Genomic DNA, 22,260 nt, shown 5'->3' on the forward strand with positions numbered 1-22,260 from the left:
ATTTGCGATAGAAACACAATTGCTTTTAAAGTGCTCTGTCTCCACTAATTCTTAGTGCTTTCATTCTCAGTCTCAAGTGATCTTTGGACATCCACATTCCTAATTGTCTTTGTACAAGAGCAACATCAAAGACGCCTAGACAGGAGCCTGACGTGGCTGTGGGCAAAAGCAATTTCAATGAGAAGCTAGGTTAAGTTGCATACTGCTTCCTGATAAGGTTGGACAACCGAACAGCCCACTTCTTATGGGGACTTTCTTTTAACTGCTTGCCAGTTTTTTTTTTTTTTCTTTTTATATTCTGTAAACAATCCATGGTGAGTTGATTCAGAGTGCCAATCAGGTGAAGCATGTAAATCCATAAGACTGAAAGGTGAAACTGGCAATCTCTTTCCATGATTTCTAACTGAATTTATCATTTAGTGTCATAACTAATTCACATGTTCACTTGAATTTAAAATAATTTGGAACTAACCTAAACACACACACACACACACACACACACACACTTAAAAACTCAATAACCTGGGTCATTAAACTTTCTTCCCCCACAGTCTTATGATAGTGTGATTTCTTCCTTGCAGTTAAAATGAATTTAATTGCTCAAGATCACTAGTTTTGTTTTTGAAGTTTTGTCTTAGCCGCTTGAGTGAGGCTTATCTGTCATCTTTAGATACCTTCTAATCTCTAAAATGTTGATACAATAAATCCACAGGCTGCTTTCTACAGATCACCACTCCCCAGAAGGATGAAGGATTACACTGGCTGAGTCAGGGTTGATGCTGATGGTATCAGGAAGCTGTGCAGGACAGAGAACTTCCCACTTAGCTTCCCTCCCAGAGAAGATCAAACCTCCTTCCCATCCTCAGCCAGATACTTAAGTTTCCTTCCAGAATAAAAGTTCCAAACAGAAATGACAACTCTTTCTTGCTCAGCAATGGAAGTGCTGTTTTTCCAAGAAAGATGGGTGGAGGAGTTAATAAAATTCCCCAAGTTCACAGGGGACAAGTAAGAGTTTCATTCCATGACTAGTTTCTGATTGCCATCATGTTTGCTGATTGCCTTTGCTGGCCTACTGTGAGGTCAAGCGTCTTGAGAACAATCCAGAAGAGAATTTAGTTGGTTGTCCATGAAAGAAAGCCTATGTGTCTCATAATATCATACGTGAAACTGCCATGGAGTGACGGTCTGTTCATTAAAACCCCAGTTCTGAAAGTTATTTCACCACTTGATATTGGGGAGACAACTCTCAGCTCTGGACCAGGTATTGGAAAGAGCCTAGCTCACCACTGGTCATGAAGCTGGAAGGTTCCACAAGCTTGTGGGAGAGGCACCCCTTCCCCATCCCATGAAGGTGTATGTGGGAAATTAGAGTGAACTCTGTCTTGATGCCAAATTGATTCAAAGATCAAGCTTCCACAGGAGTTTCTTAAATTCATCAGTTTCTCATAGCTTCTCCAAATTATGTTAAATCACATATGCACATACACACGTGGCCCAGGAGCCAGAGCCAGAACAGTGGATCTCTGGTATTGGCTTCAGACCTCAGTCACCCTACACCGCAGCAGTCCCACGAAGACCAAAACCTCTTCTAATTCAAGCATATGTTGAGCTGCTAGAAGCGAGGTGTCATCTTCTATGGCAATTTCCTGCATGTGAGTTTTGAAGATTTTTGTTTGTTAAACCACCTCAAAACGCATATACTTGCTGAATTTACACGTACAGGATTTCCAGTAAGTAGTTGATTTTGAAGCCAGTTCCTGCCACTTACTTGAAGCAGAAGTAGAAAAGAAACACTTTTATCTTGGTTTCTAAAGCTGACTGAATTCCAGAGAATCCTTAAGTAATCTGAGGAAGCTTATAATGACCTGCCTGAAAGGGGAGAAATGTCTTTCGGTTTAGCGCAGTTCTAATCACGGATTGCATTTCCTGAATAATAATAATAATAATAATAATAATAATAATAATAATTTAATATTTACCGAGAATTTTCTAAAGCCAAATCTCCGCTACTTTAGTTCCAGTCTTCCTCTCTAGATGGAGACCTCGCAGAGGCATCTGCCCTAGGTAGAAAGAAGTTACCCAGGGACGAGGTCCCCAAAAGATCGCTCCCGGTGTAGGGAGGGAGCACTAGCTCCCTCCACTGCGGGGCGGGGCTACCAAGTCCTTTCCAAACCGGTGCTGGCAGCGCCTCCCAGCCACCCTCTTTACCAATTCGCCTGGTCTAGGCCCCCCCTCCACAAGCCCCCTCCGCCAATCCCCGACCCCCGGGTGCAGGGAATTTCCCGAGCATCCCAACTTGAATTTCCTTCCTGGGGGAAGGGATGAATGCAGATAAAAGGAGTGCAAAGGACTCGAGAAAGTCACAGTGCTCTGGAGCCTCAAATCTCCGCGCCTCTTCCACGCTACGAACCCGCGCTCCCTCGCCGCGCTCTTTGGTCCGCGATGATGAGTCTCCGGCCCAGCCTCTCTCCCCGCCTTCCCCGCCCTTCCCGGTCACTCTGCGCGCTGCTGGCGCTGCTGCTGCTGCTGACGCCGCCAGCGCCCCTTGCTAACGGTGAGAGCTCCCCGGCAGGGCCGCGTGTCCCAACCTCTGCCTCTGGGCCGGGTCGGGGTGAGGGCTCTCCCAGCACCTTTCTGTAACGACTCTCTCTTCCCCAGCTGGTCCAGTAGCGGCTGTGGTGAGAGAACTGCGCTGCGTCTGTTTATCCACCACGCCCGGAGTTCACCCCAAAATGGTCACTAATCTCCAGGTGATCGCCGCAGGCCCACAGTGCTCCAAGGTGGAAGTGGTGTAAGTTCTCCTGCGCTGCGGTGTCCTCTGTGACCTTAGCAAGAAGGGACTCCTCCAGCCTCGTCTTTTGCTCCTATAACTTAGGCTTGCATCCTCCTTTTCTCTCTGTAGAGCCTCCTTGAAGAACGGAAGGGAAGTCTGTCTGGACCCTGAGGCTCCTTTGATCAAGAAAATCGTCCAGAAAATTTTGGACGGGTACTTGCCCCTTTGATCTTTATAGTTTCTTAATCTTTCCTCCGGAAAAGGTAGACTTCACAAGGTCCTTCCTTATTCTCTCTATAGGATTTGGGTACCACATTTTAGACGATGCTTAGAATTAAACGGTTGTTAAGAAGGGAAAAATTTTCTGGAAGGAACTGGGAAAACCCGGATCACCCTTGTATGAGCCATAATACAAAGCTCATTATTGAAAGATGTATTTTTTTCCTCCACGCTTTACATTTATCTTACTATTGTTTTCATCAACATTCCAGGCACTGTGTTTTGAAAATAGGGTAGAGTAGACTAAAGTATGAAAATCTGGTTAAACTGATATAATTATTTTCTCAACAGTGGAAACAAAAATTAAGAGAACGGAACATGCATTGGAAGGACTGTCCAGCATTCAGCTGAGAAGTTTTCCAAGAGAGTCTCTGGACCAGTGAAGACAAGAAGTGGTTGATTTTTTCCCCCAGTAGCTTTCTGTGTGGATTCCCTGCTTTGAAAGGAAAAGGGAAATTTGTTTACCCCTCATATTTTTTTTGCTCAGTTTATTAAGTATTTAGCATAGTATTTCTTGTTACTTGTTTTTATTTTATCTGCTATATTACTGGAATCCTTGGAAACTGACTATTTTGTGAGCCAGGAGTCATTGGTGGTTGATCTTTCAAAGTGTTTTGAATTGAAGGTGACTTCTGCACTGTCTTTCTAGAATCCATTCCTATAGTGTGTGTGAAAAGGCTTTGAGTTTAACAATGAATGTTTTGTTGGAATGCTGTTGTGGGAGAGACATTCTTATTCTCATTCTGCCCATGGAATAGAAAATGTTTTAGTGTGTTTTCTTGGATAATATGTTACAGAATTTTTTAACTCCAGACCCCTGTATGCTATTTAAGTTATATATATATTAGAAAGCTGGGTGTGTCATACAATAATGTGTAGAATATATTTCCTTATTTGGAATTTCTAAATGTTTAAATTCAATAAGGAATAATATATTCTCTTCCTATGATTTTAGACATTTGGTGTCTTCTTAGTATGGCATAATGTCATGACTTACTCATTAAATTTTGATTTCGTATGCTATTTATTAACTATTTTATTAGCACAACTGTAATCCAGTCATTAAATACTTGTTTAGAATAGATGAAGACAAGAAACAGGTAATTACTGACCTATAGTTTTTATAGGAATGCATTTTTTTTTTTAGTTTTTCTAAGTAAAAAGCAAACTTAACATCAATCTATACTCTGAAAGTTTCGAAAACATATTTGACATATTTAAATACAAATTCATCATTTGGTCATCCAAAAATATATACTATTGCTAAGATATTTACATGCTGATAATGTATCTTTTAAAGTTTTTGACCACTTTGTTAAAAGTATATATATATCACATCCACTATATTAAAATCGCACTTTATTTTTTAACTATGTGGCTCATTTGTTTATAATACTTATGGGGGGGAGAAAAAAAATAAAAGATTTCTAAATTTCACTCACATTGTTTCTTCTTTCTTGTAGAGTTACAGTGAATTGTATTTATTTATAATTCTACATTATTCAAAAACTTAATTCTGCTCCTCTCTGGCTTACAGAGAGGGCCCTCATTTTCTCATGCTGATGCATCAGTTCAACTTTCTCCAAGCTCCAGTAAATCCTTCCAGTAAATCCTTTGTGATATCAATAGGTCCTGGCATCTATAGAAAACACAAAAAGGATAAGGCTTCCCTATCTGCAATTCTTAACTAGCTTCCTACTATAGTTTGGATCTCAAATGACCCTCCCCCCAAGGTGCATGTGTTAAAGACTGGGTCCACAGTTTGGCACTCCTAGAAGGTGGTGTAACTTTAGGAGGTGGGTCTAGTGGGAAGTTGCAGATCATCAGGGATATGTCCTTGAAGATGGATCCAAGCCCCTCCTTTTCCTCTCTTTTTCATACCCAGCCATGAGGTGAATAGCCTCTTTTGCCATGTGCTCCCACATCACAGACTATGCCACTACAGGCCCAAAACACCTGAGCCAATTGGTCATGGACTGAAAGCTCTGAAACTCTGAGTCAAAATAAACCTTCCCTTTTTTTAAGTTCATAATCTCAGGTATTTGTTACAGTAACACAAAGCTGACTAATATAGTCCTTATTTCCTAGATGCTGCTAAGCATGGCTAATGAAGTTCTGTCTCATCTCACTGCTGATTATTACTTCAGCTTTACTTCTTCCTCACATTCTTTGCAGTCAGGCATTTAGTTCCCTTATACAGCATGTTTGTTCTTGGGTCCATGCCATTTTTTATGGCTCTGCCTGTAAGGAACTTGTCTCATTTTGCCTATACTCATCCTTTAGAACTAAGCTCAAGCAATACCTTTTTCATGTAGTTTTTCTTGCCATTGCAAGCAGAGCTCCTGTTTTTCACTTTGATGTTTCCATAGCATCTTCTGGATGTCTGAGTTATAGCAAATATTGCATTGCTATTATTTGTTTGTAGGTCCTTTCACCCTAGTATTCTGAGAACTCCCCTAGAGTATCAACTGTATTTCATCCATCTCTGTATCGCCAATGTGTGGCACAGAATGATGGCATTAAATTAGTAACTTTTCCTGACCCAAGTTGCCCTGTAGTGTACTACCTGGCTCATAGTAGGTATTGATTAACCTACTCTCTTCTCCTTGTCTTCAGGTAACCCAACAAGGAAGGGCTTTGTCTTATACAACTTCTTCATCCTGTAACACACACCCCTCACTTTCATAATAACTCCCATCCTTCCTCTCACTTCCTCCATGCATCCTGATCCTTCCTCCTACCAGATTGAGATTCCTTGCTTATCTTGTCTTTTTCCTTTGTAATATTTTCTCACCAAAGTGACTATTGAATTTATGGAATCTATACGCAAGTAGTTATGGTGTTAGTGTCAATCTATTTCAATTACACAGTAATCTCCATGAGGACAAGGACAGTGTTTACTGCTGTTTTTAGGACAGCACTGAACACACAATGGGTATTTAAACAGATGAGTAATTGAGACTAAACAAGCCCTACTGTCTTTTTAGTACTAAATAGTAATTTCATATAAATATCCCATTCTTATGACAAGCAAGAAAGGAAAAGAAGGAGACTAACTAATATAAACACACATATACACACACACACACACACACACTGCAATTGCATTAACATATATACTTATATTGGCATGTATTTATTTTAGTAAGTACTAATATTATTAACATTTATATCTAACCTAGATTTTCCTGTAGCTTTTGCTCTCTCATTATATATAAAATATAAGTTAGATTAATGAATTTTCTATTATTACATATTGATATAGGTATATAACAGAAAGAGAGATAAAGAAACAAAATGATACAAGTTATGGAAAAATCTGTTATACTTTCAAGAAGATGGGTGACAAATTTTCCAACAATATAGAGAAGAACAAAATGGCTCTAAATTTTAAGAAAACATTAAACTTTAGACCTTGTTTCTAATATCTTTGCAATTCTTGTTGTCATGCTCATTCTGTAAAGAAGAAAAAAATACATTACAGTGTATTACCAAAGTGCAACTGTGCAAGTATCCCAATGACAGCTACTGGTCACTATTTCTATCATTACTACTTGATTATGCCACTGGCAAGCTCAAGGACTACTGTATCTGGGGAAAAGTAATCTAATGTATGTCTTCTAGGGATGTCTTCTAGGTTCCTCATAATGACTCCTAAGTACTATTTTCATTGTCTTATCCACCTGAAACTCTCTCTCATATATGAAATCACTAGGAATTAAACAAGTGGTCAGCTAAAATCTACTCTGTGTGATTGGACCCAATTCAGACAATTTTAAGTGTATAAGATCCTTCATTCATTTTACCATACTTGCCTCTGGGTGTGACACATTCACTTAATCCCTCAGTTCCCGAAGGTATGACAAGATCTATGGTCAAATATGACTAGTGGCTTTGTTTTTCTTAGTTTTAATTATTGCATGAGGAAAAGAATTGCTGTGGGTAACTCTTACATACATCACCTCAAAAGACCTTCCAGGATGTCACAAAATGAGAACTTTGACAAACAGAATGGGCATGACTAAATCCAGGAAGAAAAGCAGAGTGTGTGTGATTCTGATTTTGGCTGATGATCCTGGTTTACTCTTAGTCAGCAGAATTATTATATTTCTGGGAAGGATTGTTGATACATCAAATATGCAAAGAGGGATAGTGACATAGGACAACCTAAAGTTTAGATCTAAAAATTCATTTCTACAAATTCTATTCTATTTCAATACAGAGAAATTGCAAAAATACCTGACTCCTGCTTTGCAAAATCGCCTTGTCACATAAATTTATGTTTATTTCTGATCCACTCTAGGATCGGAAAAAGCAAAAAATAATTGATTTATTTTCAGGAAGGGGGTAGGTATTCTTTACAGTTTGTGGTGCAGCACAAATTTGGAGCCGTTGTCTTTTAAATCTAGTTCTGAGTATTTACAGCTATGTGACCTTGACAATTTATTTAACATCTCTGCCCCTCAGTTCTCACATCTGTATACTAGTATAGTAATACCTATCTAACAGGCTTTCCCGGGGGGATTTTCTGGAACAAAGTAAATGCTTGATAAATATTAGCTCCCTTCCAAGTGTTCTAAATTTACCCATATCCCTTCTACCTATGTAAGAATGATATTTAATACTGCTAAGAATTTATTGCTGAATCTTTTTTTAAGAGCCTTCCGGAAACTAAATATTCCTTACATATTTTCTGTTAATGACATGGTGATATTATTAAAATACATGATCCCCTATCATTCCTATAGACATTCAACAATAAAAAAGTCAATATATTGACATTTACTTATAAATTTTTATATACCAGATTCTGTGCAGGATCCTTATGATTCTAAGGTAATAAGGAAGAAATTTCAGTTTGAATTAAGGCTTTTTTTGTAGAAAATAATTTAGTTTTCCATGAAACAAAGATTTTCTTGAATGGAGAGAGGAAGGGAAAGGAAGAGAGGGGAAAGGAGAAAAAGAGAAGGAGAGAGGAGAGATGGAAGAGAAGGAAAGAAGGAGGAAGGAGTAAAAAAGTTTGTGTCTTTTCTTTTTCCTTTCCTTCCTATCCCTGCTCTCTTCTCCCTCTCTTCCTTCCTACTGCCTTCTTTCTGCTTATTGTGGAGAAGTAAAGGAGCCCCAGGAGGAGGATCATCGCCCCAGGAGTCCTTGTCAGCAGCCAGCTGCCAGCAGCCAGTACCTCCCAAGTGAATGAGGCCCCTCTTGATTTTTCAGCAGTTTTGGTCACTGTCTGACGAGTATCAAGTGTAAGGTTGACTTATTACATAACCAAAGAGGATCAATGGTACTCGGTAACAATTTAATGTGTTTGCAGTTTACAAACAACATTGTATTTGAATTTTCTCAGATGACTAAGTAGTAAAACTGGGTAACATTCATGTATCTGATATTCAACAAATAATGTTATTCAAGATAAAAATTCTCAGATCTGTAAAACTTTGCAGTCTTCTTATGTTACAGCATCCAGGAAGATATTTCCCTTTAGCTCCTTCATCCTCTCCACTCATCCCCACCCCTACTCCATGCTTTACCTCTGGACAGTATTTAGCAAACACTCAATAAACATGAGTGCCAGAATCACTGAGGTCTGGACAATTCTTGTCAACTCAAGAGGTATACAGAAAACACATTTGTTTTCAACATTTATGGAAAATGTTTGTTCTCTAGTATTTTAATTTGTTGACTAAGGTACTTTAACAGATGAATCCCAAGTTTTGGTACCCAAGGATCTTCTGTACCAATTGCTTTTATGACCAATTTGCAGATGATAGTTTATTTCCTTTATACTTGGAAGAAGGATTTAAGAGACATCTTTTCAAAATGTTCTATATAAAGCAGAGTTTATCTATGTCTTAATTTTAATGGATAATAGTCCTCCAAGGTCTTTAAATATTTTATTTAAAATAGCTAACTGATAAGTTGTATTTTGGGTCTTAGAAAAACTTGCTTGTTTCCTGAATGACTCTGCTACTTATAAGGTGACTTAAAGGGACAAGAAATAACACACACACACACACACACACACACACACTGAAAATGCAAGATTCAAAAAAGCCTGTCAAGTTATTTTAAAACCCAAGAACCTCTGGCATTTGCTTCTACTTTTAGCATTCATTTAAATTCTAATTTTTTATGAGTTAGCTGCTTTTAATTGAATAACTTATTTTAAAATATATTTTACCCATTTTGTACAGACAGTTTATGACCATCTGTATTGTGTGTCTCATTATGGAAATGGAAGAAAATTGTAACAGAAATAGCAGTTAACAGCAGTAGTCAAAGTAATTGTAGTAGTATGCAATTGATTTTTATCTCATTTTTTTTTGCGCAAATATTTTAGGACTTACTTTTTAAAAAAAGAGTTAAACGAATAACTTGCATGAGAATTTTATAATGCCTTGCACGTAGTAGATACTTAATCGATATTTCTTGAATAAAGAGAAACTAGTAAAAAGTTGTTTTACCCTAAATATGCACTAAAAAGAAGTTGAAATTTTAATGAAATGAACTTTGTCAGTACTTCCTCATGAATCTTGCTGATGATGTGTTTGTGTGTGTGTGTGACAAGACACATTTGTTGATTAATACTGATGTAATGTTATTATGCTACACGTTCACGCCTTTCCTGCTACCAATCAACTCAAGAAGTACCACTAATTCATAAGATGTTCCACACATTTTCCTCCAATGGATTAAGGATTGTTGAATAATCTAACTAAATAAACCACAAAAGAAGTTTGGGTAGAGTTAAGTATGGAGAGAATAAAAGTGTGTGGTGGGCCAATAAATATCATTAACAATATGTTTTGGAGGGTTGTGATGGGCAGAAAAAGAAGAAGAGCATAAAAAATGTTTAATCCTTTGTGTTTCACTCATTGCTTTTGAAAGACAAGAGTAAGCTGTATAATGATCCCAACAGAATGATTCCACTTATAAAAAAGGACTATGACTATCTCTATGTATGTTTTATCTATGTGTTATATATGCCTTTCTGTATATGTTTATGTGTATAAATAAATGTAGGTAGAATAGAAAACAAATGCCAAATTGTTAATGGTGGTTTCTATAAGAGCAATAATATGGAGTTAACTATGAAGAGGAGCTTGAACATTTTATTCCACATATATGCACTGTATAAGAATTTTTTACAACAAATTATGTTATCTATCTTTGATTAAAAATAAATAGAAAAATGTACTATTTCTTTCTCTGGTAAAAATAAGTAGCTTATTTTATAATTCAGAGGAGAATGAGTTTGCTTCTACTTTCTTAATGAAATTACAAAATGTAATTAATTCAGAAGGCAGAAAGAAACCCTAAGGTTTCTAAGGTGAGCCTTTGGTGGTAATTGGGTCATATTTTACCCACATACTTCAGACAAATCCTGACATTTTTCAACAGCCAAGACCAAAATATCTGCTTTCTTTGCCATTTGGAAAGGGAAACAACTCTCTTTCTTCAGGGGCCACATGCTTATGTCTTCAGATGTCCACCAAATGTCTATTAAGCCTATAAACTGTATCATAGGAGAAGCAGGTATATTGTTACCCAGTTGATACAAAGAAAAGACATGCAGTATTTTAATCTGGTTCTTACCTCCCTAAGTAGAGTGCTTATATGTATGTAAGGGATATATGTATTGAGAAAAGGAGAGTAGGGATGTGAAATGACTCATAAAATGCAACTAATTTAGCAGGAATTTTGATCTGTCTGATGTTTTCTGGGTGGTATGACTTAAGCATGTATTTACGGGTCTATCAGTACACACCCTCACTTCCCCTTTCCTAACTTCTTCCTCCTCACTGGTCTTGAGGCAGTCATATCAAAGACATCTGGAGGGCATATAAAGCCACTTAGCTGCAGACTTCTAGGCAGCAACGCACCTTCAGGCTGTGGTCTCCTGGCTCTGGAAACAGCTCTAGCTCTGTCTTCTCCACCATGAGCCTCAGACCCAGTGCCACCTCCTTCTGTACAAATACCAGACCAGTTCGTGTCCTGCAGGTGTTGCTGCTGCTGTCACTGCTCCTGACTGTGCTGGTTCCCTCTACCACTGGACAACGTAAGAGAAATTTAGGGAAAGGTGAATCTAGAGCTTCTGCTGTCCAGCAGCTATAGCTGTTCTGTTGCAGTTGTGCAGGGGGGACTTGAGAGGATGACTATCCTGGCCCTTCTAGGGCTTGCAAATGCCATTATACTAGTGACCCTAAGTGAAGGAGCTGAGCTTAGTGGGCATTACAGATGTGTTGTGCTATGCAATCTGCTAGCCATATTACTAAAGATTTATCAATTATATGCCATTGTCTTATGGGAGTGGTTCAATTACCCTGAATTTACAAATAAAGAAACTGAGGAAAATAATCATGACCACTAATAGAGTTTTATGTTCTCTCATAGTCAAAAGTGTAGAACCATATGTTGAACTGCGATGCGTATGTGTGAAGACGATCTCTGGAATTCATCCGAGTAACATCCAAAATTTGGAAGTGATCAGACCAGGGGCCCACTGTGCCAAAGTTGAAGTGATGTAAGGTCCTGCTTCTGTATCACTGCTTCATTAAGGAAGCCCTCCACCTCCTCCCACCTACACTACTTTCTCCAGTCTCATGGATCTGTTCCAACCTAGGATACTCACAGATAATTGTGTTTTGTCTTGCAGAGCTACACTGAAGAATGGGAGGGAAATCTGTCTGGACCCAGAAGCTCCCAGAGTCAAGAAAATGATCCAGAAACTGCTGGAAAGTGATGAATCAGCTGTTTAATCTGTTTATTTTCTACCAACTCCCTTTTAATCTCCCAGGAAGGGTAGAATTTTGAAGCCTTGACTTTCTAGAGTTATTAATTCATATACTCATTTTTACTATACAAAAATTCAGGTACATTTTCTATTTTGTCTCCCAAATCCTACTTGACTCTGAGAACTTTGCTTAAAAGATGACATAAAGAAGATGAAAATAAGCAAGACTAACATATAATTTAAGGTTTACTCCCCAGTTTTTGGCTAAACACTGTACTTGCTTTGCATTTCTTTAGTTGAAAATTTCTTTCCAAATACATTTGTGTAATTTTATTTCTCTATTGTTATGTTCAATGTTCCTATGTTGATTAACAGATTTTACAATAGTCAATGACACTAGTGATCATGCAGAGCCAAGCATGGAATATTTGCTCAATAAATGCTTTTTAAGTGTATTTAGGCACTAGAGATTTTCAATATTTTTGTTCTAGATGGTTTGTTTAAAAGTATCCTTTGGAAACTTTTCTAATGTTTATTTTGCCTCAAAACTCTAAAAATAATAAAGTTGTAGAATGTAAGTCTTGTAAGCAATGCTTATCTACTTTAAAGGGAATACACTTAACACTAGTAGAACAAGAAAATATATGGTGAAGAAAGCCTTGACATTAGTTATTAAAAACACTCTCGCATTTCTTGAAACAAAAAAAGACAAAATATGATAGATTTTATTTTATATTAATGTTTTACACTGGCATTTTATTTGCCTTCACTTAATGTGTGCATAATTACAACTTCAGTATTAGAATTGGACTTACAAATAAGTACAACAGAGAATATAAACTTAACTAGACTATTAATTGTTCTTTTTAAAATCAATATTTTTCCTCAATTTCTAAATCCATAAAATTTACACCTAAGCTATTTTAACAGAAATATGAACATGAACCGAAATGGTATTTATTTATTTATCATATATTATCAATTTACAGACTTGAACAAAGAGTTTTAATTCTCTCTCTCTCTCTCTCTCTCTCTCTCTCTCTCTCCCTCTCCCTCTCCCTCTCCCTCTCCCTCTCTGTTTTACACTTTGGTATTTTACAATATTGCCAACAAAATTCACAAAGTTGATAATCTCTGTGATTTTTACATGATATATTAATCAGAAACTACTAATCACTATTAAAAGGCCAGGCACAATGTTTTACATACATTGATTAAATAGTTCTGACAAGATGGCAATGATCTGGTTAAGAGTCTTTTCTCTAGAGCCATAATAATTAGGTAACCTGGCTCCCCCACTTATAGGCTGTTTGACTTTGATTGGATTGCTTCATCTCTCAGATGGTGATCATGTAATTGTCTATCTCAGAGAGCTGAGGTGAGGAGTAAGAGTTGTTAAATTCAAAGTGCTTAAAACAATGCATGTCATACAAATAAATATTAGTAATTGTTTACTATTGTTAGTAGTAGTATGGCAAAGAAGAAATCTGAAGATGGCTCTGAAGAAATTCACACTGGGCTGGGGTGGAGTTTAGTGATAGAGTACTTACCCACCATGTATGAGGCTTGGGGTTTTAATCCCCAACAATGAAAAAAAAAAAGAAAGATGGGGTGAAATAAAGAAAAGAAACTCACCCCAACATCAGATACTAAGTGAGCAGAGTGATCATAGTGAGGATTTGAAATCGTATTCTAACCCACTATACCATACCACTTTCCTGGATTCTTCTTAATCTAACAAAATTATATTATATTTCATAGTGTTGATGACACAGAAAATAGTATTTAATACACAAATACCATACTGTGTGTACAGTACTGATCACAGGAATATAAGTAAGTTCACCAATTCTACCTATAAAGGAACTTTAGGAAACATTTACCTACTAAGAATGTAGTTCATTTCAACTTTGCTTTATTAAGGGCTCCTTATATTACCTCCTCACTGTTATAACTTCAGTGCCTTAAAATGTTTTGCCTATAAAACAAATACACTTATTATGTAATAGGTAACAAAAATATGCACAAGCATGTCGCAAAACTGTAAACGGAGATTGAAGCCATTTTCATTAGTTTTTATCCAAAAATTAAAAGAAGCTTGGGCATCTCAGTCAATAGTGGTTTCCTACAAAAAGTTGGCAGGGCCATCTCATGAGATATGACACAGTGTTTGCACTATGCTTACATCTCCAAGATACACAGGCCATTTATTATTGTTGTATGGACACACTGAATTATTTTGTGTAAAGGCATAGAAAGGATGACCTTATTGCCACTCACTATTGCCTGGATTCCTTTACTTTGAAGTTATTAAAATCTGGGGATATGGTTACACAAATTCAATGTTTTGCTTTACAATGTTCAAAACAATCCCTCCTCTCCATTCCCTCTGCTGCTAACCCAAAAGGAGACTCAAGTTTCAGTTCCATAAACACATATGATTTAAACACATATAATAACAACCATTATGTTAGATGTTGAATTTTCAAAAATATATACCATGGGGAATTGCCCTTGAAGATCTCACTCACTGTTCATTTAAGAGAGGAAGACATGTGGACAGAAGAGTAAACGCTATGTGGCACATGTCAGTGTGGAGAGATCTGCAGCAATCCTACAAAGGAACACATGAATGAGTCAGAGCTTCATAATCATTTTCAACATGTGTTGTTCATTCTTGCTGTAGCTATATTTATTAGGCCCCTACCAGTGTACTAAAATAGTGATAAACATGACCTCTAACCTCCTAGAGCTTTCCATTGAGGCAAAAAGAAGAAGAAAAAAAAAAACATTTTAAACACTGTTAAACACACTCCAACACATGCATCTGAGCATACCATGTATATGTGTATTATAGGTGTGAAATAGGAAAGGCTGGGGTGCTGCAAGAGAGAACAACAAAGGAGCATAATAGAGTGTCACTTCAGGCTCCTCTGAGGAAGTTGTTACTTACACCAATACCAAAACATAAACAGAACTTAGCCAACTAAAAAGACAGGTGGTGAGAGAATAGGAGAAAGAACATTCCAGCCCCAGGGATTCAGTTTGCACTATGCACATTTCTGCAGATGTTCCATGCTGCAGAGCAGTTGGATGTCAGCTAATTCCATGCTGCAGTCTCCTAATATCCTTCACCACTACTAATTTGTGTGACAGAGAGAATCCAGCATTTACCAGTTTTGGAATGTGCACATCCCTAGTCCTGATAACAGCCAAGCCATTCCTTTTCAAGAAAAGGAAGACAGACCATGTTGATCTCTTCACCTTTCCTGTGTGGGACTCTGTGGCATACCTTCCACCCTTACCTCCACATCATTTACACACTCAACTCCCAGACTCTGTATCCTCCTTCAGAGAACATTGTTGCTCCCCACCAGCAATACAGCCCATCTCACCCTTCACTGGGACTGGGACACATAGCCCACCAAACTCTCCTGTTCTCTCTTCTGGAATATTATCTGGGATGAAGACAAATGGAGAATCATTCAAGCTCCAATATTTTTTTTAAAAATTCAAATACAATTTTTGTAATATATCTAAAATTATGAGTAATGAGGATAATTGACTTTGCTTCTTACAGTATATGGGAAGATGGTTAGTGAAGCTGGTAAATCTCATCCAAGAGAATGGAGAAGGCTTCCACATTCAGGTAAAATTCTGAAGACAGTCATTGCCTAGAGAATGAATTCCACTTTTCAATAGCAGAAAACAATTACAAACAACAAAGCTTTAACTACACAGTAGTAGCCAAACTCAACAGAAGTCAACCAGAAAGGCAGGGGTCTAAGGGCAGTTTTGGGTAATGCAAGAGCTAGTTAAGAAGGAAACAGAAATTGTCTGGGTCTCAAAGGAATACACTGTGTAAATTGCATGGTGACCACAGAGAGCTCTGGGGTTAAACATAAAGAAAACATAGTCCTTATAAGACTGAGCACTAGTGTTTTAAACTACATAAATGTGTGCATATTTCAGTTAGGGTAGGAGATGTGACTCCTGCTGCCAACTTAAGGCCAAGGCAGCTGACTCTAGCCCTTTTTTGGGTTGTTTTATTTAATCTTGCCTGGCTAGAGCCCAACTCTTCTGTGAAATGACTTAGCTTCCGCCCCCAGTTCCTCATTCCCCATCCCAGGTTTCCGGACTGGACCAGCAGGAGGGATAAAAGAGGCGGGGACATCGCTGGAGCCGCTGGCCTGGGAACCCTAGCCCCCACTTGCCCTGAGCACTGGGATCCTGCTGGAAACTCCAGGACATGGGCCTCATATTGCACTCCTGCAGCCTCTGCCCCCAGCTCAACCCTGGGCTGCTGCTCCTGGGACTATTGCTCCTATCAGCTGTGATCACAGTCGCCAGGAGTGGTGAGAGCAGAAGCAAAGAGGGGAGGGACAGACCATTCAGAACAGTGGGAATTGATTCCGGGAACCCCTGGGGGGGCTGAGGCAGTGTCCTTAATGTTAATGGTTCCAGCTCTATTGTCCTGGACTTGTGAAGTGTGCAGGCACTGTGCCAAGCTCTGCACAAGTGCACTGCCACTGAGTCAATATACCTTCTCTCTGGAAATGCAATTCCAGGCTAAGGAAATGAAGGATAAGGGCAAGGGTGGGAATGGGACTGGGAGATTCTCTAGGTGCCTCTGGCCACTCCTGAAATCCTCCTCTCTCCCCTACTCCTGGCCCCTCACCCTTTCTGTCACCCTCAGAGGACCCTGAAGAAGATAGGGAGTTTCAGTGCATGTGTGCAAAGACCAGGTACAAAGTCAATGTCAAGGACATCACCAACCTGGAGATGATCAAGCCAGGACCCCACTGTGCCACAGCCCAGATGATGTGAGTTCTGGCCCTGTATGGTTGGTGCTGCCCTTTGTCCCTCTGTCCCTCTGTCTGATCTTATTTTGGAATCAGGGCACCAAAAGGTGCATCTCTTCTCTTTTTCCTGCAGAGCTACACTGAAGAGTGGGAGTAGAGTTTGCCTTGCAGGGCAAGTCTCCTTCTTTAAGGCATTAATTGGAAAACTCATGCAGAGGTAGTTTCTACCTGGCTAAATGTGTACTTTGCTATATAACATGTTTGGGTGTTACCCCCACCACACACATACATACACATTTGCTCTAACTAAAAAAGAATCTTCTAATGCTTATATTATCCTTCAAATCTTAAATAAATAAATTATATGAATCGAGGTGTGATTTTGTCAAAATATTGATTCATAATAGAGCAGAAAATAGTGATGTCATATCATTTTTTCTTACAAGAAAACACCTCCAGAATTTTAAGCAAAAAAAAAAAAAGTGTTTTGAAGAAGGGTTTGTTTTATAAGGACTAAATTTGCTTGGTGCTACATGTTGGCTGATAGATATTTGCATGTTTAGGTGACTGCATTATTTCATAGATGCATATTTACTGCATTTCTTAGCTTTGTTAATAATAGCATTTAATCATTACTAGTTTCCTAGGCTTTTTTTTTAACTAAGTAAATAAATCAGACCCTGATTTTATCCCTTTAAGACTTAGACTCTACTACATTATTATCAGAAAATTAATAAAAATAGAATTTGAAAAGAATAGTTAATGTAACTCTATTAATACTTTGGGAAACTGCATTAAAATAGCTTAATCTTTATAAGGGTTTTGAAAATGTTGATATTCCACAAAAATGAAAATCAAAAACAGTTTTTGTATTCATAATGCTGCCTACAATGGATCCCTATTTTGCAAACCTACCAGTTTTGTTCTTATTATATTTACATGTTAGTATTCCTCTAAGCATGCAGATGTCTTGAATAGAATTTTTTTTCCCTGGGCATTTTCAGGTTGAGGAGTTGCCTTGTTTGCAGTTCACTATTCTCCCTTGCATTCCCTAATATTAGAGGTTACATGTTCAACAGCCATGGAACCAGGAGCAGTGCAAGCTGATGTTTTCATTCACACTTTGGGAAGATGTTACTACACTTTGGGGAGAAAAGAAGATGTTGCAACATGGGTATATTAGTTACCTATTGCTTGTGTAACAAATTCTCACAAACTCAGTGGCTTACACAACACAAATCTATTTCTCACAGTCCTGAAGGTCACAAATTCAAAATAAGTCTTAATGGGCTGAACTCAACATGTCCTCAGGGCTGTGTGCCTTCTGGCTTTAGAAGGCACATCTTTCTCCTTACCTTTCTCAGCCTCTAGAAGCCACCTCCATTCCTTGGCTTGGGGCCCTTTCTTCTAAGTTTGAAGCTTATCATTCCAGCCTCAACTTTTGTTGTCACATCTCCCTCTCCTCTGACATTCTCTAATAAGGAGCTGTGTGTACACATTGGGCTCATTTGGATCAACCAGAATAACCTCACTATCTTAACATCCTAACACATGTATGAAAATTTTTTTCTAGCCATTTGAGGTAACCTAGTCATAGGTTTCAGGCATCAAGCCATGGGAATCTTGGGAGTAGGGGACATTATTCAGCCTACCACAATGGGCAAGAAGGCAGAATCTAGTTGAGGCAGAAGGCAGCCACAGATGCTGGCTTAGGAACTAAGGCAATTTCGACCTAAGGTGACAATGTTTGTATAATGGTATGTTTAAACTCCTGAGGGAAATGAGACTATGATGCCATTCAGTCTCTTGGGAAAAGGGACACCTTAGGATAACAAATTAATTAAAATAGACACAATTTCTAGAGGCTTATAAAGTGCCAAAACATCATCTAAAATTTCTACACCCACATTGCAAGTTAGGTAATATTATTCCAATTACAGAGTTGAGGTAACTGTCTAGGAAAGGCCACAGCTTGTTAGAAGTTATACAAAGCAGTCTGATTCCTAACTCCCTGCTCTGGGTTTCACATTGAGATTTCACACAAGCAAGTAGCATGGTAGCCCATGCTTCATAAAGGAATGACCCCATAAACTGACTCTAGTAGATGGATTAGGGTTTGCTAGTGGGTCAAAGGGAAGAGTGGTACTACCACAACATGAAAAACTAGACAGAAAGATGCACGATAGTCAAGTCCTCGGCATATTTGGACAGAAGCTTATAGTTCTGCAGGGCTGCAGTCCATGGGGAAAGAGAATGAACAATGGTCTCCCATTTAGTTTTCATCCACTTGGTGCTTTTCCCTTCCTGTATAGCTTTCATGCATTCTTACCTAAATTATCTCTCAAAACACAGATATAATTATGGCACTTCCCTTCATAAAACAAAACTCAAAGCCCTTAGCATGGCTCTCAAGGCTGTGCTACATTCACTTTCCCTCTGTGCCTTGTTACCTCATCCATGAAGTGGGAACAATCTGAGTATATGCTTCATGGGTTATTGTGAGGACTAAAGAAGTGGCATCTGTAAAACATTTGATGTAGTTCTTTATGCTTAAGAACACCAAATATTAATTCTTGCTATCAATAATGCTTCCAAAATACCATCTCAGTCAGTTTGGAGTGTTGTGTTTAGCAAAGCAATTTTTTGTGATAGATAGCAATACAGGGTTGCAATAGCACCAGTGTTCTTCAGATCAAATGAACTTTTTTGGAGAAAACGTTGAAAAGGAGATGAGAGTGGTGTGATTTATTTTGCCCATTCCTCTTCTGCTGTCTGTCTCAATCAACACACTCAGGTGTATTCCATAACAGAGGTGAGTTAAAGGGACAAAGGTCACAACAAATTTTTCCAAGTGAACCAGTGCTGGAATCTTGGGGCCTCATATGTCTTTACTTCAGAATTACTGTGGTCTAACTATTCTGAGAACACTTTCAAATTGCTGTCTTTATCAGCAAGGGCATTGGGAGAGGTCCTCCTTACCAGGAAAAGCCCAACACACACACACACACACACACACACACACACACACACAATTCCCTGTTGTTCAGGCATCTATGGAGTAATAAACTTGAGTGTACTTGAATTGTCCATCCACCCCTTCCCTCCCAAGTCTGGTGTTGGTTGGAGGCAGGCAGTGGGAAAAAAGGCAGGAACTAGGCACTTACCTCCTGTCATGATCCCTATCAACAAAACAAAACCACCAAAAGATATTTTGCCCCCAGAAGTTGTTCTGCCATTTTTGAATCTTTCCTCTCTTTTTTCTTCTAAGGCCTTTGTGGTAACAGTTTCCTCTGTAATATGAAGAACGTTGAAGGCTTACTTGAATTTAAAGATGTATCCACAGTTTCCTCATTATAAAGGATGTGATACTACAGATAATAGCACATAAAGAGAAAACAAATATTCTTAAAAAACTATAATTTCACCACTCAGAAGTATCCTTTTCCTTTTTCAAAGTACTGGTCATATGATATGGTTATAAGATGAACAGTTAAATTTCAATAAAGTGTCTTTTGTTCTCACAGATTCATAAAAGAAACAGTAATTACTTGATTATATTTCAAGGAGTTAGGGAGCATTCCTGTCCCAATTTTACAGATAGAAAACCAAGTTCCAGTATAATAGAATAAGTTTTCTTTAGCCAGGGAATGAATGGCAAATCCATGTGATCTAGTAATCTAGCATTCATTTATATAATTCATATATATATATATATATATATATATATATATATATATACACTATGCATATATTCATTGTGTATTTATGTATGCATGTATATAGTTCCACATGTATACATCTATATACAGGTATGCCCACACATGCTCACACACACATAAAAATTTCAAAATACAATACTTACAATTGCTTTATACTGTGAATCCTGGTATTTTATTTTCTGCACTATGCTATCCTACTTTTAAAAATGTTGACCACAACTCTATAATTTCATGACTCACTGCTGGACATGGATGTTAGTATAAAAGCACTTTAATTAGAGTCAAGTTCTTATGTCTCCTATTGAGTCCACACTCTAGAGAAGGTACCTGGAGAGTCAGCAGGCATGAAATGAGCAGGGCCAGCTGCGTAGTTCAATCTGCTTGGCCAGGTATCCTCTTCCTTTATTCTCACCCACTGACCTGGGTAGGGATTCTCATTACAAGCATTTTTTGACATAGAGATATTACAACAAGTAGGTGTCTATATGAGGTGCTAGCTCCTTGTCCTATTATATTCACTGCCTGTTCTGCTTCACCATTAAATTTGTCTCTAATGGGAACTTAATCAAGGGCAGAAAGTACATTGCTTTCCAGGGCGCTTTGGAAAAAACAAACATATTAATTTAGTGAGTTTAGCAGTTTTATACTGATTTTTTCCCCATATTTCTCTTTGTGTTATATTCTCTCATAAATGGTAACATTAACCCAATGGGCTAATAAGTTGAGTCTCCCTTTCTGTTATGATTTGGATGTGAGGTGTCCCCCAAAAGCTCATGCATGAGACAATGCTCTTGAATTTCTCAGAGGAGAAATGATTGGGGTATAAGAGACTTAACCCTACCAGTGAATTAATCCCCTAATAGGGATTCACTGAGTGGTAACTGAAGTACTAGGGTGTGACTGGAGTAGGTGGGAATTGGGGCATGGTTTTGTGAGTGGAGTCTCTCTCTGCTTCCTGATCATCATGTGAGCTGCTTTTCTCTGCCACACTCTTCCCCCATGATGTCCAGTCTAACCTCTAGCCCTGAGGAATGGAGCCTGCTGTCTGTGAATTGAGATCTCTGAAACTGTGGGTCCCCAAATAAACTTTTCCTCCTTTAAAGTTATTCTGGTTGGATCTTTCAGTCACATCAGTGAAAAAGCTGACTAAAATGCCTTCAAAGCACATGTTGAAATGTAAGTGCCACTGTGATGGTAATTGGGACATGGGTAATAAGGGCTCCACTGTTTTGAATGGATCAATGCCATTGTGGCAGGAGTGGCTTAGTAATGGGGAGAGTGGGTTGTTGTAAAAATATACTCAACTTTCTTGGCTCTCTCTTGCTCCTCCCGTGGCCCTCTCTCATGGGCTTTCTCATCGTGTCATCCCACTGTCATGTTTGAAATAGCAATAAGCTTCTCATCATATGTGGCCCCTTGACCTTGGACTTTTCAGCCTCCAATATTCTAAGAAATAGGTTTCTTCTATTTATAAGTTACGTACTTTGTGCTATTCAATTTCAGCAATACAAAATAGGATAAGACAACTCCTTTGGATTAAATCTTAATTTTGATTCTGTGTGACCCTTAGTCTACTCAGTTACCTCATTTCCAAAACCAGGACTACGGTGGCCACCATGCACGGTAACTAAAGGAGTAAATCACATTAATAGTAGGATTCAGCATGGGGTCTGATTCAGAATTGAAATCTTACAAGTGAATACTACTTTTCTTCCCTTTCCTTAGAGATTTGCACAAGAGCACATGCCATCCCAAAAATTGGTGGCCACAATCCTTGACCCAATACATAACCCATTAAGAACAAGGCCAACACGCCAGAATTTTCCCACACAGAATCACAATCCAAAGCTTGCATACAGGCAGCTAGTTAGAAAAAGTTGAATATGACAGACACAGGGGTACTTTCCACTGTTGGTAGCAACTAAAAGATTCAAATAACAAAACCACAAT

At 38.3% G+C, this 22,260-nt stretch overlaps 2 protein-coding genes across 2 annotated transcripts; both read left to right on the plus strand.

Moving 5' to 3' along the window:
* Window positions 1–2,332: 2,332 nt before the first annotated feature.
* Window positions 2,333–3,446, plus strand: LOC143406252 (alveolar macrophage chemotactic factor-like). Its single transcript, XM_076864941.1, has 4 exons — window positions 2,333–2,554; window positions 2,659–2,791; window positions 2,903–2,986; window positions 3,344–3,446. The coding sequence occupies exons 1-4, from the start codon at window positions 2,443–2,445 to the stop codon at window positions 3,357–3,359; spliced, it is 345 nt and encodes a 114-aa protein (XP_076721056.1). The 5' UTR covers window positions 2,333–2,442; the 3' UTR covers window positions 3,360–3,446.
* A 7,523-nt stretch (window positions 3,447–10,969) lies between these two features.
* Window positions 10,970–11,814, plus strand: LOC143405678 (platelet basic protein). Its single transcript, XM_076864038.1, has 3 exons — window positions 10,970–11,114; window positions 11,450–11,579; window positions 11,712–11,814. Exons 1-3 carry the CDS (start codon window positions 10,994–10,996, stop codon window positions 11,812–11,814), a joined length of 354 nt encoding a protein of 117 aa, XP_076720153.1. The 5' UTR covers window positions 10,970–10,993.
* The last annotated feature ends 10,446 nt before the right edge of the window (window positions 11,815–22,260 follow it).

Source organism: Callospermophilus lateralis, chromosome 8, assembly GCF_048772815.1.
Source record: "Callospermophilus lateralis isolate mCalLat2 chromosome 8, mCalLat2.hap1, whole genome shotgun sequence".
Lineage (NCBI taxonomy): Eukaryota > Metazoa > Chordata > Mammalia > Rodentia > Sciuridae > Callospermophilus > Callospermophilus lateralis.